This window comes from Cryptosporidium parvum, chromosome 8, assembly GCF_000165345.1.
Source record: "Cryptosporidium parvum Iowa II chromosome 8, whole genome shotgun sequence".
Taxonomy (NCBI): Eukaryota; Apicomplexa; class Conoidasida; order Eucoccidiorida; family Cryptosporidiidae; genus Cryptosporidium; species Cryptosporidium parvum.
The window spans coordinates 116022-131892 of record NC_006987.1 but is presented as its reverse complement, the minus strand read 5'-3'; the positions used below and the strand labels follow the sequence as shown (position 1 = coordinate 131892).

At 28.4% G+C, this 15871-nt stretch overlaps 6 protein-coding genes across 6 annotated transcripts; 4 read left to right on the top strand and 2 right to left on the bottom strand.

Moving 5' to 3' along the window:
- Positions 1-932: 932 nt before the first annotated feature.
- On the top strand, positions 933-3410 carry cgd8_540 (CpTSP12; extracellular protein with 1 TSP1 domain; the record flags this gene model as incomplete). Its single annotated transcript, XM_625515.1, has 1 exon — positions 933-3410. One exon carries the CDS (start codon positions 933-935, stop codon positions 3408-3410), a length of 2478 nt encoding a protein of 825 aa, XP_625515.1.
- Positions 3411-3423: 13 nt separating this feature from the next.
- cgd8_530 (hypothetical protein with 4 transmembrane domains) lies at positions 3424-4140 on the bottom strand (the record flags this gene model as incomplete). Its single annotated transcript, XM_625514.1, has 1 exon — positions 3424-4140. One exon carries the CDS (start codon positions 4138-4140, stop codon positions 3424-3426), a length of 717 nt encoding a protein of 238 aa, XP_625514.1.
- A 2763-nt stretch (positions 4141-6903) lies between these two features.
- On the top strand, positions 6904-8007 carry cgd8_520 (signal peptide containing protien; the record flags this gene model as incomplete). The annotated part of the gene is made up of 1 exon (XM_625513.1): positions 6904-8007. The coding sequence occupies one exon, from the start codon at positions 6904-6906 to the stop codon at positions 8005-8007; it is 1104 nt and encodes a 367-aa protein (XP_625513.1).
- A 438-nt stretch (positions 8008-8445) lies between these two features.
- On the top strand, positions 8446-9951 carry cgd8_510 (Pus1p-like type II pseudousynthas TruA; the record flags this gene model as incomplete). The annotated part of the gene is made up of 1 exon (XM_625512.1): positions 8446-9951. One exon carries the CDS (start codon positions 8446-8448, stop codon positions 9949-9951), a length of 1506 nt encoding a protein of 501 aa, XP_625512.1.
- A 1524-nt stretch (positions 9952-11475) lies between these two features.
- cgd8_500 (caltractin, centrin) lies at positions 11476-11949 on the top strand (the record flags this gene model as incomplete). Its single annotated transcript, XM_625511.1, has 1 exon — positions 11476-11949. A coding segment is annotated over one exon (474 nt), but the record flags the coding sequence as incomplete, so codon positions are not given.
- Positions 11950-12397: 448 nt separating this feature from the next.
- Positions 12398-15169, bottom strand: cgd8_490 (uncharacterized large low complexity coiled coil protein; the record flags this gene model as incomplete). The annotated part of the gene is made up of 1 exon (XM_625510.1): positions 12398-15169. The coding sequence occupies one exon, from the start codon at positions 15167-15169 to the stop codon at positions 12398-12400; it is 2772 nt and encodes a 923-aa protein (XP_625510.1).
- Positions 15170-15871: the final 702 nt, after the last annotated feature.

Sequence of the window (15871 nt, the reverse complement as noted above, 5' to 3'; positions counted from 1 at the left end):
ACATGCAAGGATTGCATGTACTCCGGTATGTAGTTAAGAAAATAATTTGTTTTTGTCATGCCAGTATTATGTGGACAATAATAAGAAGTTGAAATACCAATAAGTTTATAGAAAAAAAATACTAAATTAATATTTATACTTTGAAATTATTTGACGGTTTTTAAAAATTATTAAATTAATGGCAATAGAAACGGACAATAAGAATGAAATAAGAAAATGAAAATGAGAATAATTTTAAATGATAGAGAAAACAATTTGAAAAGATCCAAATTTTAAGGAGAAAATATATTTATAATCTGATTATTATAATTACGTGTGCAACTATGTGGGGAAAAGATGAAAGGCCATCTTTATTTAAAGTTCAATGACAAAATTGGGAATAAAATAATTTTGAAAACAATAAATAAAAACAAAGATTAATAATACTTAAATGTTAACTTAGAGGTTGTTTTATACAATTTAAGTTATTAAAAAAAACTTTTTGGTCAAATTTTTAGTGGTTGGATATGACACTAAAATGCATGTGGGGAATTGGCGCCGTGTGTAAATGGAAATGCATTTGAAGGAAAATTTTTAAAAAATAATAAAAATCGACATTAGACGGGATGAGCTTGAAATGGAGAACAAATTGTGATATGAATACTGGTTTAAAGAAATCATTGAATAAAACAGTGTAAATATTAATCATTATAGAAAGATAAGAAAACTTAGAGTGCTAACAGCTAAGTCATTAAAAGTAAAGTTCAAATATACTTATTCAAAACAACCAGAAAAAAAAATATAATAATAATAATAATAAACCAATTAATTAAGCTTACAATAAATATATTTTTCAGATATTGGTACAAGTTATCTGCCTAAGAAATAAGTGAATCATAATTAAAGTTTATATAAGGTAAAAATAATTTTCAATATATACATGTGGAAAGGAAATGGGAATTAAATTTGTATTTATACTAATTATATATTATGTGGGGGGACTGTTTGGTGAATCTACTGATTATTCTCCTCCTGTAAGTATACAAAATATGGACGAAAGTATACTTAGATCAAGGGGAAGTAATGAGCAACAAACAGATAATGAAGTAACTGGAATATCGAAATTGGAGTCAATAAATGACTCTTATAGAATGCAAAATGATGAAATTGATTCACTTCAATTAAATAAAGCAAGTGAAACTGATATTGATCAAATTTTTGCTAACAATTTGGAATTAAATAATTTACTTATTGGTATGAATAAGGATTCAATTCTAGAAACTTCAACTCAAACAAAAGGAAGAAAATCTCAAAATGAAATAGATTTTCAGAAAACAATGATTTTTCAAATTGAAGAAAATAATCGTTTTGTTGATTCAGATATAGATATATTTGCAACTCTTACCTTACCTTTTTCAACTTTTGAAGGTCATACCATTGATTACTTTATTATTTCTACTCCACCATCATATACATTGCCAAAAAGTGAGAAATTATGTACATGTGTTAAACATTTACAAGAAATTAGTCCAGAAGTAATGAAATCTATTCCAATATCAATCAAATGTACAACAGTATCTGCAAATGGGTCAATCTACTTTGTAATTCAAAATCAAGATGAATCTGTATTCCCTGCGCCGGGATACTATCGATTTCAATTAAAGGTAAGAACTCCTGTTGAAACAAGAAAAGTTCAAAATGACCCCAAGAATTTCTGGTGGCTATCAAAAATTCGCTTTTCATCTGGTCATTATATTACTAAAGTACATGAAAATACGCGTTTATTGCTTAAAGCTGAATGTCAATGGAGTCCATGGAGAAGAGAAACTGGATGCAGTTCAACTTGTGATTCTGGTGTTGAAATATGGAGAAGAACTCTACTTTCTGGTAAAGATGAAGAATTATGTGGTGGAGCTTATCAGAAAAGAGAATGTGGTGATACACCATGTAATGTAAGTTGCCAATTAGGTCCATGGGAAGAATTAATACCATGTACTGTTACTTGTAATGCTTCAAAGAATAAAGGAAAAAGAATTGAGTATAGAAAAATATTATTAACTAATTCTGGTAATGGTCCAGATTGTGAGACTTTATACCCATGGAATGAAGAAAAACAAATGGGATGGAGTAAGTCTTTAGGTATGGTTATTAAATATTCTGATTGTCCATTTGAAATGAAACAGGATTGTAACAAAGAATTTGGATGTAGAGTTGAGAGAGAAAATTTAAGAACTATAGCTTCAGAATATCCATGGGGATTTTGTCCATTTCCATGTGGCGGATTTGGTAATATTACAAGTATTGTACAAGTAGCTAATGGAATACCAAGATGGATTGGTGAGAAGTTATATCCAGATTCATTTGAATACCCATGTGTTAGTAATAAGAAGCCTATTGTTGAATATAAACCATGTAATACAAATCCATGCAGTGATTGTATGGTATATCTTGAAGATTCCCAGTTAAATAAGACTACTAATATTTGGGTATTTTTCCATTTATTTCAAGAAGCTGATGAAATTAGATTTGTATTACCAGATGGATTCACCTTTTTAAAGAGTAATGATAATGAATTAATACATAATATAGCAAAGGATAAAAATTCAAAGTTTGAAAATAATACTAAAATTATTACAAGTATTAAAAAGGCTATAAAAGTTAACCAAAGTAATTATATTGATATTATTAAAAAGTTATTTAATCGTATAATATTTGGTGATGTTAGTAAAAATTCAGGCATACCCGAATCAAAAAATGATGATTATAATAATAACAATAATAATAATAGCAATAATAATAATAGTAATAACAAACAAAACAATAATATTGACAGTAATTTCACAAGATGTCAGGTAACTGCAGCATCTTTTGGATCTATCAAGACTTGTCAATTAAAAAGTCATCATAATTTAAAAGATCATGAAATAGAAAATTACAAAGAAGCATTAATTATTTTAGATAGTACTGTTCAAGCTACGAGATCTATATTTAGTGAACAATCTAGAAATGAAAAACCAAATTGGTTATTTATGCCTATGAAAATTGGTAATGCTGAAGGTTTAGTATTACCAGACGGAAAATTAAATAATGAACAATTCAGATTATTTGCACGCGGTTCAAATTCCCTGAAAGAGCCAGAGGAATTGGTATGTAATCTTCAAACAAAAGTACTGTTACCACAACCTTGTCATGTTGATTTGTTACCAAAAAATGCAAAAGATTGTATAAAATGTTCCAAGACTAATATTTTTACTATAGAAGCTTACCGTCAATTTACATCTCCAAAAAATGGAGGTGCATGTACTGTTCCAACTGAATTCAGAGTTGATGAATCTATTACTAATGTTGATTGTATTAATGTATGTCCAAATGGTAGAAGATATGTAATGGGAACTGATAAGTATTTAAAGAAAATTGGAATTCATTCTTAATTTACAATTATATTTAATTTTGTATTGCTGAATTATTATTAGTTTCATCATCTTTGGCTACTTCAAGATCTTTATTACCATTTTCATCATTCTTGGCAATTCTACTGTTTGTTGAATCTGATGCTGTTTCAGTATTTTGAGCAGTAGAACTCTCATCTCTTTCTTCTTCAAGAATATATAAGAGATTTTCTGCTACAAAAGAACTTAAAAGCCCAATAAGTATAAATATAAGGAACAACATAAAGAAAAAAGTAACAACATGAATGAAAGCTATATGCCATTTATTTAACAATATATTAATAACAATAAAGAATATAATATCTTTAATGATGTTTAAATAATTGCATACCATATATATCTTGAGAGCTATAATATTATAAGAATACGTTGTTATAGCACCAACAAATCCTGTAATAATATTGGAAGCTGAAATAATATAAAGTAGTATATAAATAATACCAATTTCAACAGATAAAGCTTCTGATAATTTGGGGAATAAATATTTTAAAAACAATGGATATTTATTGGATGTTCTTAAACAAAGCAATAGTATTAAAATATTGAATATAAGTAAGAACCCACTCCAAATGCTGATAAATCTATATAATGCTTTAGTAGTACTAGAAGTACAACAACAGCAGTATTTAAAGATATCCAAAGATCTTCCATTGGTTCTAGAAATAATTTTTGACCAAATTCTTGGTGGGAATATTGAAATTGATAATGCCATATTAATATGAAAAATAAATCAATAGTGAGGTGTGAAGTGAATATTAATACTTTAATATCAAGTTAAAAGAATAGTAATACTAATCTTAAGTGATTTTGAATATTGAAATTGGCAGAATTAATTATTTAAGAGTTATCGGAATTATTAATGTTATTTTTTTTAGTAATATTTATTATTTGAGTTATATTAAAGATATTTTGTCGAAAGAAAAGCAGATAAGCGTAAAAAAAATGGGGAAAGAACTTTGTCCAGACACCTTTATTATTAATTTATTTATTATCTGATTCGATTCAATTTACCTGTATTATATTTGATTTATACACACATCAATGAATAATATATAAATATAAATATATATATTATAACATATATATATATATATATATATATACACTTATATATATATATATATATTATGTTATATATACATATAATATGTTATATATACATATAATATGTTATATATACATATAATATTTTTATTTTCCCCTATGTAATAATTTACAATTTCAATAGTTAAACAGCTCTTTAACTCTCAAGTTTCTCTTAACTTAAGCAAACAGGTTTTTATAGAACAAGTTCTTTCAGAATCTTCGGTATTTGTTAAATTTTGATATTTAATATTTAAAAATGGGACAGAATGAAATATTAAATAAAATAATTACATGTAGGCGGGAAAATCATGCAAATCAAATTAAAAAAAAGAAATAAATATGCATTAAATAATAAATTATGAAAATGGCAAAGTAATATATTTAATTGATTTAAAATAAGTTTAAGATATCAGATAAGGAGTAAAATCTAGACTTTATTTGAATGCTGTTAGTAATTCCATTATATGATCAACCATTTGGTCAATAGTGACAGTTTTTGTTTCTTCTAGATTAATATTCAATGATTTGTAGAAATCTTCCATTTCAAATCCATTAAATTTGTCAGCACCAATGGATGTAAGTCCATATTTAAGTAGTTCGAGGTCAACTTGGCCGGATTTACCAACATCTAATAGGTTAAACATATTTTTAATAGAATCTTTAGTAGGAATACCTGACTTAGCATTTCCCGCAAATGATTTTAAATCCTGTAAAAAGATTGGAGTGTATTAAAGTTGAATAAATATAAAAATTTTCTGGATAATTTACTTTATGGGTTGATACAACATCGTTTTTGAAATTGCATAAATCTTAGAAATTAGACTTACCTCAATGGTTAAAGAAGTTTTGGAGTTGGTTTCCATATACTCTTGTACTTTATCTTCACTAGATTTTATAAATCAAATATTTTGTTTAATTTACTTCTTTAATAAGTAATACATGCGATAAACTTACCTAACAAAAACACCCGCCAAAATTAGAATTCTATGGGATAGTTTTAAATCATATTGATTTTTTTTTTCACAATCAAGAATGTTGGCACAGTTTTCAATCTAGCAGTTTAAGATGAGTATTTGAGTTTAAATAGAAAACACGGCAAGGAAGGGATACTTGAAGTAATTTATAAATTTTCGAAAATTCAAAAAATGAATTATTGCTTTTGTTTCTTTCTTATTCTCACCTAAAGAAGGAAACAGAGCTATTGAATATTTTTTTTAATTAAAAAAAATATAAAAAAAAACTTCAAGTATACCTGTAGTCAAAACTTACTTCAGCAGCTGACATTTTTCTTTATATATATATATATATATATCAATGAAAATATACTTTGTTAATGTCAAATTGACTTGACTAAGTAATGAAAATATTTCCGGCTAAATATCAAATTGGCTTTTAAGGTTGTTTCTAAATAATAAATTATATGATTATCAAACCACTTCACCTCATACCAAAAAGTATTATTTTAATTTAAATTCTACACAAATATTAATTATTTCAATTCTAACCCACAAATATTTTTACACGCATCTTATTTTATTATTTATTTTAATACAATGCACACAAATGGCGGCAAACACTTCAAACCAACGTTATTTAATTTGGTTATTTATATTTTAATGGTATACAAGATATTAAATAAAACGTAACTGATTAAGATTAAGTGGAAGAAATTACACTTACTTTCTAACTAGGTTTTTATATTCATTATTGTTGAAAATAATTGTGAGTGCATCTTTCATCATTTTTATTAATAAAGTATGATATGTGGGATAAAATAAATCAATAATATAAAAAAAATTTTGACTGAAATATGAGCTGATTGATAATTTAGATGACAAAAATCTATTAGAAGTTAATTCTACATTTAAGCTTATTTAAATCTAAAAAAAATTACGAGTTTTTATTTAGTTAGAATTAGAATTGGAATAAATTTTCAAAGATTACTCAAAAAATTATTTAATTTATCTTTGTTTTTCTAATTTAAACCCCAAATAAATTCAAAAATTTTTTCTATATAACAAACTAACTATTAGCAATGTATTTTATTGGAATTTATTATGAAAGAAAGATAGAATGGGGAAAAAAGTAGAAAAAAACAATCAATCTGTTTCCATTTCAGTAAAACTATATAACAAATTCCATTGCTTTAGAACTCAAAAATATCTTCTTTTCACTTTAAAAATCTTTAAATTTAATATTACTAATGGGTTGGCGCCAATCAAAATAGTCACACATTATTATGAATGCATGCACAGGTGCAAATATGAGGAATATTTTATTGATAATTGGATATATTTAAAAATACTTATAAACAAAAATAATATATGCATATATAAGGTATAAGTTGCTGAGTAAGTTCAGAAAGAGACGAGAACAAATCAATTGGAGGATGAGTAAAATAAAAAAACTCCTTTTCTATGGTTACTCACTATTAAGTTTGAGTGCTATTGTTTTATTTAGTGGAGAAGAAAGCCACCATTTAAGAAAAAGCTGTTCATTCTTAGTAGATGAATTCTTTCGATCAGAATTGTTTGAAAGAAAACCTGGGTTTTCCTTCTTTTTAGAAGAAAAACAAACTGGTATTGTCTTTGAAAATGTTTCACTTGTTCAACTTTCAAAAAAGAAAAAATCTAAAAGTAAAAACAAAGAAGAAAAAAAAAGAAAAAAGAAGGAAGAGAAGGAAAGGAAGAAACAAGAAAAAGAAAAGAAGAAACAAGAAAAGGCCTCAGCAAAAGCTCAAGCTAAGGAAATGAAGAAAAAAGATAAAGAGGATGAAAGGGAAATTAAAAATTTGGGAAAGAAAGATAATGTACCTTCAAAAGAAGTTAGTAAGAAGCTAAAAGAGCTAAAGAAACAACTTAAGGCTGAAAGAAAGAATAATCCTCAATTAACACTAATGCAATTATTTAATAATTCTGGAGGTTTTAGTGGTAGTGGGGCCGCTAATGCTAATTCTGATACAGACTCAAATTCAGGAATTCAAGACGCATCTGACTCTATTACTGATGTAACCGCTGGAGCTGCATCTACAGCAGAACTAACGAAAGAAGAGAAAAAGAAACAAAAGAAACAAGACAAAAAAGATGAAAAAGAATTAATTAAAATGATGACTTCATCTGGTATGAACAAGAAAGATGCGAAGAAAAAAGTAAAAGAGCTTAAAAAACAACTTAAACAAGCAAGGAAGAATGGAAATCCAAGATTGACCTTAATTAACTTATATAACAACACCGGTGGTGCTGGTGGTGCTGGTGGTACTGGCGGCGCAGGTACTGGAGATGTAATTGGAGGAGATGTTGAGACCAGATTATCTGCTTTGGAAGCTAAAGTTAGTAAATTGATTTCAAAAAATAAAAAAAGAAAGGATGTAATCAAGAGACTCAATAGTAATATATCTAAATTAGCATTCATCGTAAAGAAAATGACTAGAGGCGGAAGAGCTGGTAACAATGGTCAAAGCTCAGCTTCAAATATTGATGATGACGATGAATAGTTCTAAAGTCAAAAAGTTTCTTAATATAATTTAAAAAGAAAATTCAACACTTTTAATAATTTAATTATTGTACTTGCATGCATTAAAAAAATTCAGTTTAGGCGGTAAATTAGAAAAAACTACTTTCTATACCGGCATTAATTATTTAAAATATTTAAGTATAAAATAATTTTTGGTTATGAAGAATATTAAAAGTAATTTTTTAATAAAAAAAACTAGTTACCGGTAACTAGTCTAGACTTTTCTAAGTATCAAAAAATATAATTAGATGGAGGAAAATATTAGTAATCTAAGGTTTTGAATTTAAAGTGATATTTCAAGATTAAAAAAAGTTTTTCTGATTTCATTTGATTACTATTTCTAATATAATAAATGTTTTAGATAATTAGATAGGTTTTTTTTATTATAAGTTAAAAGGAAAAAAATTGAAAAATTAAGATGAAAGAGGTAATCCCTATGAAAACATATTGCATGTCCTTTGGATATGATGGATCAGATTATCATGGGATGCAGATTCAAATGAGAAATAATAAAAAGGTAGAAGAATTGAGAACTATTGAAGGAGAAATGGAAGATTGTTTAGAGAAGCTTGGTATGTTTTTTTTAAGTAATGAACAAAATGATGATCAAGGAGGATTATTAAAGAAGATTAAGTGGTCTAGAGTTGGGCGAACTGATAAAGGGGTACATTCAGTTTGTCAAGTAGTATCTTTTAGAGCTAAAATTAAAATAAATGACGAGTTAGAACTTATTTTAAAGAATAAGGATGTTGATGAAAAAATAATAGAAATCTGTAAAAGACTTAAAGAAGAGAGAGATATTTTAAATAAGAATGGAGTAGATAAAATTCAGAGTATAAATCCTCTATTAGGAGGAGCTTCATTAGTTTTAAAAAATAATTTGGATGAATTTTTGGATGAATTATTGATTCTTGATTATATAGTAACTAAACTCAATGAACTTTTAGAATCAACAAAAATTAAGGTTTTTAAGATTTTTAGAGTAACAAAGAATTTTGATGCCAGAACAGATTGTTCTAGAAGACAATACGAATACTTAATGCCTGAATTTCTTCTTAAACATGTAAATATTAACAATGATGATTTCAAAGAAGAGCTTAACAAAGCAAGCTTATCTAGATTTGAGAAAGGATTAAATGAATTAAAGAATGCAAGTAAAAAAAGAAAAAGAGAAACTATCAATACAAGTTTAAACCATAACCCTGAAGTCAATGAAATCGAAGAAGAAGTTGAAAGAGAAGAAGATGATGAGGATGATGAAAAAGGAGAGAGGATGAAACAGTTTGAATTTCATCAAACTAATAGACTCAACAACTATGGTTTTGGAAATGATTACAGGTTGGTAAATTATAAAATTGAGGATTATTTAGACCCAAAAAGGAGATTCAGTTTATCAGATGAAGATTTAAAGAGATTTCAATCAATTTTGAATGAATATATTGGTACACATAGTTTTCATAATTTTACATCAAAATCAAGTTATGAAGATTCCACTTCTTGGAGGCATATTGAAGAAATTAAAGTAGTAAAAGTTAGTCAAAACGAAATTAAAGGGGAAATTAACCTTATTAAGATTATAATTAAAGGCCAGTCATTTCTATTGCACCAAATAAGAAAAATGGTAGCATTAGCTATAGAAATTTTTAGAGGAACAGCTCCAAGCAATGGAATTCAACTTTGTTTTTTACCCGATAAATTTTCCATTCATTTAGCTCCAAGCCAAGGACTTCTTCTAGATAGAGTTTTTTATAACTCATATAATACAAAAAGAAGCATTTCCACTGATCAAACTGATTTTGCAATTCAATTTCTCTCATTTCATATTAAGGATTGCCATTTTGTTAAAGAAATGGAATCTTTTAAAGTTAACTCAATCTACTCCAAAATCTATTCAACTATTTCAGAAGAAAACTATAACAAGTAAGTTTACTTTGGGATCACTAATACCAATTTTTTTTTTTAATAATTTATTTAATTACCGTTATTTTTTGCATGCATGCAAAAAACACGTAATTCAATAATAATTACGATTACATAAATTATTTAATAAAAAAAAAAATTGAACAAAATCTGACTTTGAAATTAACTCTTTTTTCTTTACCTATTTAGATGGATTGAATGGATTGAATCAATTAGCAGACACCCATTTATTATTGATAATTTAATATATGATACAAGCTATGCAAAAAAAAACCAATTAGAAAATAAAATTAATTAAATTATAACCCTTTAATATATAATATTCACGGAATTTAGTATTTTTCTACGTAAAATAATACTTAATTGATGGAAATATAAATTAGTTTCATCAATATTTCTTATTACTTGAGCGATCATAACCAAATTCCCCTTAGTTTTGCTTTCTTTCAGTTCGCATGTATTGAAATCTTCCTGATTTATTATGTAACCTATAACTTCCACCTTACTTCCTTTTTCTATGCTTTGAATCCTTGGTTTTTTCAAGTTCCTAAAAATAAATTAATATTAAAGTTAGATAATTAATCTAGTAATCATTTCTACTCGAAGAAAAAAAGTTTTTTTTCTCTATGGAAATGATACATGATTTTGGTAAAACAATGTTTAAAACCTAAAAACATTGAAATGACGTGTAAAGGCGCCAGCATTGCTCGTGTTATTGGTTATTTTTATCCTTATTACACACCTGACTACGATGGCTCCTCCCCTTCTTTTAATTTCTTTTTTTTTCAATAATTATTATCTATATATTTACTTTCCTTCACCAAAACCATGCACTTTATAAGTTAAAATCCATACCTCAAACTCACTCTTAAGCTTCTGGACTCGTAGAATATCGCAATCTCCTGCTCAATCAAGTCCACGGATTTTACAATTCCAGCAACTCTAATTTTCTTTTTCTCCAACCTTAAATCATACACTTCCTGCAGCAATATCATCTCTGCCAATTCATCCTCCACTAAACCGTTCACACTATCTTCCAAACTATTACTGTCTCTATCATTCACATTGTCCTCTCCTCTACCTAACATAATCCCTCTTTTCCATCCTTTATATTCTCTACTAAATTAGCTCTTTTAATCTTTTACACAATTCCCCACCATTACCGCCATATGGCATGTCTGGCGGGCATTTTTGCCGCCACATTTGCATCATTAAAGTGTGCATAATATTAGACATGTAAACGGCAATACATGGAAAATAAGAGAAAGTATAAATATAAGCATCTCAGATATAAGCTTAGTATTAAAGAGGAGCAAAGGGGAAGGGAGAATAATAAAATACGAATATAGTGGAAGCGAATTATTATTTTCTGACGAGATTTGTTGTATTTGTTTAAGCCAAGGTAATAAATAGATTATAAAGGAAGTTGTATTTGTAAAGATTTAAAAAAAAAAAAAAAGAGTAATTATATATCAGAGCTTTATTAATTTTCTTTTATTTGGCTTTATCCAAGGAAAACTAATACTAATATTGGCAGTTTGATTTTATTTTAAAAAAAATGGACAGTACTGAAGTTAGAGAATTGAGAGATGTTTTTGATTTACTTGATGGTAAATCAGGGTTAGATGTTGGGTTCTTAAGAGCTGCAGCTACGTGTATGGATATTCCATTAGATAACACAGTCATTGGAAGACTAAACTCACTAACTCAGGAGTGTGGAGGTAAACTAGATTTTGCAGGATTTGTAAGTCTTGTAAACAGTGGAAATGAGATAAAAAAATTCACTGTTGAAGATGCTGTAAATATCTTTAGTTGCCTTGATATCAAGAAGACTGGAACAATAGATCTTGAGGATCTTTCAGCATGTGCTTCCAGACTTGGTCTTTCAATGAGTGAGGAAGAATTAAAAACTATGTTAACTAACTTAGATGGTGATGGAGATAATGCCATTTCCCCTGATGATCTTCTATCAGCACTCCATCGTTACTCTGAAAAATGTTAAATATTGGAAGCTTTACCATTATCTCTTACCAAGACCATTGAATTTTAAAGGAGTAATTATCATCCAAGATTTCCTTAATAGCTGCCTAGATTCTCTTTCCTAATCAAAAAAGTAAGGAAAAATGATAAATTATATAATAATTTGTATCTCAAGATAATAGATTAGTACCAAAATTATATCCATTTACCATAGAGAAGAAATATATGCTAGTTTTGTAGAAGTTTTTGGATAATAATACTGTTATTACTCTGTGTAATGATATTCATTAACATAAATATGGCTTCCTGTATGTATAGAATATATTTTTGAATAACTTCTTTTTTATCTTTCAATTTGAGTTATGAATAACTAATTAACTTTAACCATCACAAAATTGAATTGAGACAGCAAAAGGAAACAGAGAAAATTTCTTGTAAATTTTTCATGGAATAGAAAATACTCGATCTTCCTAGCTCCCATTGTTGTCAGATATTACCGGCTTAATTGGAGTTTTAAGTCTTGGAGTGGTCAAATCTTTGGCTGATCTTTCAAAACTATCTCCAGTTCCTTCCAGTTGAAATAATATATCGTCAATTTCGTGGTAATCGCTCCTTTCAACTTCTGTTTTATCAGTAATATCAAACGATGTAGTTCCTTCCATATTAAGAATCTCTCCTTCCTTATAAGCTTTAGTAGTATTCTTTGAATTAATATTTCTGTTCTTTCCAGCTTCCTCTAATTTTTTCCTGTTATTTGGTGGAGTGAAAATAGAAGAAGCTCTTTCATCTATAGTCTCTAATGCCTTTTTATTATTGCTACCTCCACCATGTCCGGTTCCATCATTTAAATCACGATAATATAAAGAGCTTGAAATCCTCTGGCGATCCCTTGAGCTCGATGTCTCAGCACTTCTCTTTTGATTTTTTACTTCAAAAGCTTCACTAGTGTATCTCGGTTCATGATTTACGCTTTCCATTGTCCAAGTCTGAGATCTTCTTGGCTGAACAGACATAGAATATTTTCTATTAACGGAATTAGCATCAAATGTAGCTTCTGATCTCTTTCTATGTTTGACAGAGTTAATCGATTGTGTACCGAGATACGAACTTCGAGATGCCGAAACGGAAGCAATAGCTGGCTGCAAGTTTCCGAGTGAATAGTGGGTCCCACTCAGAGAAGCTAAATTACTTTGTCCTGAGCCTATAGTATTATATAAACCCTGATAAGATTTAGAGTAACTCCTGGACATTCCAGCATTAAAATTGTGGTCAAAGCCATAAAAATTCGATTCATTGATAGATATTTGTCTCTTCAATGATGATATGACGCTTTGATTTACCTCAATTTGTCTCTCAGCTTCGATTAAAATCTTCCTCAATCTCTCATTTTCCTCTATAAGCTGTTCCTGACGATTATTTGAATCATCCAATGATTGTTCATAGTCCTTAATCCGTTCCTCAAAATTCCTATTCTTGCTTTCAATTTGCTGAAAACTCCTTTTTAGATTACTAAAACTTGTCATTTGTTGCTTATACTTAGAATCTACATTTCCCAAAGATGTCTGAAGGCTTGAAATAATTTGATTTCCTTTCTCGATCTCTTTGCATGCATCGTCTAATGCGGTATCTAACTCACTAATTTCTTTTTTCTTTTTATCTATTTCGTCCCTCAGAGTCTTATTGGCCTCAATAGAACTGTTATACTCCAGCTTTAAGTTGTTCAACTCTTGTTCCTGCTCATCCTTTATCTTGGATAATACGTCATATGAGCTTTGAATTGCCTCCAGCTTAGCTTTAAGCCCATTATTAGTTTCTTTGTCATCCTTGATATACCTTTCCAAGCTAGATTTTGACTTACTAAGCTCATTAAATGCATTTCCAAGTTCGTCAAGTTGTTGTTGCAAATCTTTAATTTTCTTTTCATTTGATAATCTTTCTTGGTTCCAGTGCTCCAACTCTCTATTATGTGTATCCTCATAAATCATTTTTATCTGATTGTAATCGTTTTCATACCTTTCAAAAATTCTCTTAATCTCAGCTTGGAACTTTTCAGACATATCACGTTCATTCTGAGCTGAGAGATAATTAGTCTTTGAAAGTTTCTCATTAAGTAGTCCTATTTCCTTCCTTAATGACTCTAGATCTGCCTCATAGCCAGTAATTATCTTCTGTTGTCTATTAGACAAATCAAAATAATTATTCAAATGTCTTAAAATATAGTCCCTAAAGAAAGCTTCATTAGCCATCTCAAATGGAAGTGATAAGTGAACAATTTCCTTGTAATGGTTTAATTCCACAAAATGCAATGTAGATGAATCAACCCGACTTAATACTGCAGAATTGAAAGTTGCTCCTGAAGATAGCCCCCCTAAATATGACTGCTCTATCCCTCCTTCTGAAATATTCAAGTTCAAAACAATCTTGAGTGAGTTCAAATTATCGCTTGCTGATGGAGAAAAGCTGGACCGTAAATTACCAGGATCGTACCTATTTATACCAGGAAATACTGTCTCCTTTTCTATATTTATGCCTTTATTATTCACTCTTGCATCAAAATAGCTTTCAGAAAACCCATTTCCCTTAGACCTATTCAATAAATCAACCAGCATCACCGGAAATTCCTGAAAATCAACCAAAAGTCGTTGTTCTGATTTCAAGTGTAGAAAGTCATTTCCATCATTAATATCGCTATTCAATAAGAAAGAAAAATCGTTCGGCTTGGTCATTTCTATATGTACTCTGTTAAAACTTTTTAATAAGTTACTGGAACTTGAATAGTGCCTTCTTTTAACTATCCTGAAGTTAAAAAACTGCATAGTCATATTCGAGCTCTCCAAAATTCCTCCTCTATTATATAATGAACTACCAAAACTATTACCTGTATTATTACAAAATCCTTCCTCTCCCACCTTTCCAAAGTGAGAAACTTGTGAACGGAGCGGCAAACTTTCATTATTTACAATGTTGTTATTAAGTCTTGCATTATTTTCTAGACGGTCAAATTCACGAGAGTTTGGGGTGGATGGGGCTGTGCTAGTACATGTTGAAGAAATTGAATTATATTTTATATAAATTGGTACATCTTTTATGTGTACGACGTTTTCAACCTCATCATCATTCAAAAACCTGTTATACCCTGTTCTACTCTTACGTCCTTGAAATGTTTCAAAGTCGCTTTCTATTCTTAAACTTTCGCTATTTCGCAATTCCATTTCTTCATGGAAATTCATTGAATTATGCATATCAAACTTAAATTAGCATTGATTCTTGAAAACTCAGAATTTCTTCTATTTCACAAAATCAGTAATTATTGCTCTATTACTTGAAAAACGTTACAATGTATAAGTATTATAAATTTTATTACGGTTTCTTTTTTTATAGCAGCCAGTAGAATTCAAATCACTCTTTTCTTAAACCTAATTATTTATTAAAACTTTTCATATAAAAAGTAACCAGAAATATTATTCCGCGATTCTCATCCACAGTATTTCAGCAAATAAACTCTAATTACACAAAATAAACTTGAAGAATTCACCAACTGAGACCAAATCTTACATCTATCCTCCTCCTTACTTTTTAGTCACTTAATTATTTGCTATTAATTCCTACCTTCCACCCTCTTTTAGAAACTCTTTATTTCCTCTCTTTTACAATATTAAAATGAATTAACTCACTTTTTTTTTTTGCTCTAACTAGTACCGCGCAATTGCTTATGTGGGGAGGCATGCAAAAGTTTTTTTTATTGATGTTTGTAAATTCATGTGGATGCATGCAATACCGGTATATAGATGATTATACGTGTACAAAAGCTATATGTAAAAAATGACGTAATAGGTAATTTACTAATTTTTATAGGAGAAAGTTTTTAAAAATTATTTCTTTAGAAAACTATTTAAAAAAAAAATATAATAATTAAAGCTATGAATATACAATAACGAGATTGT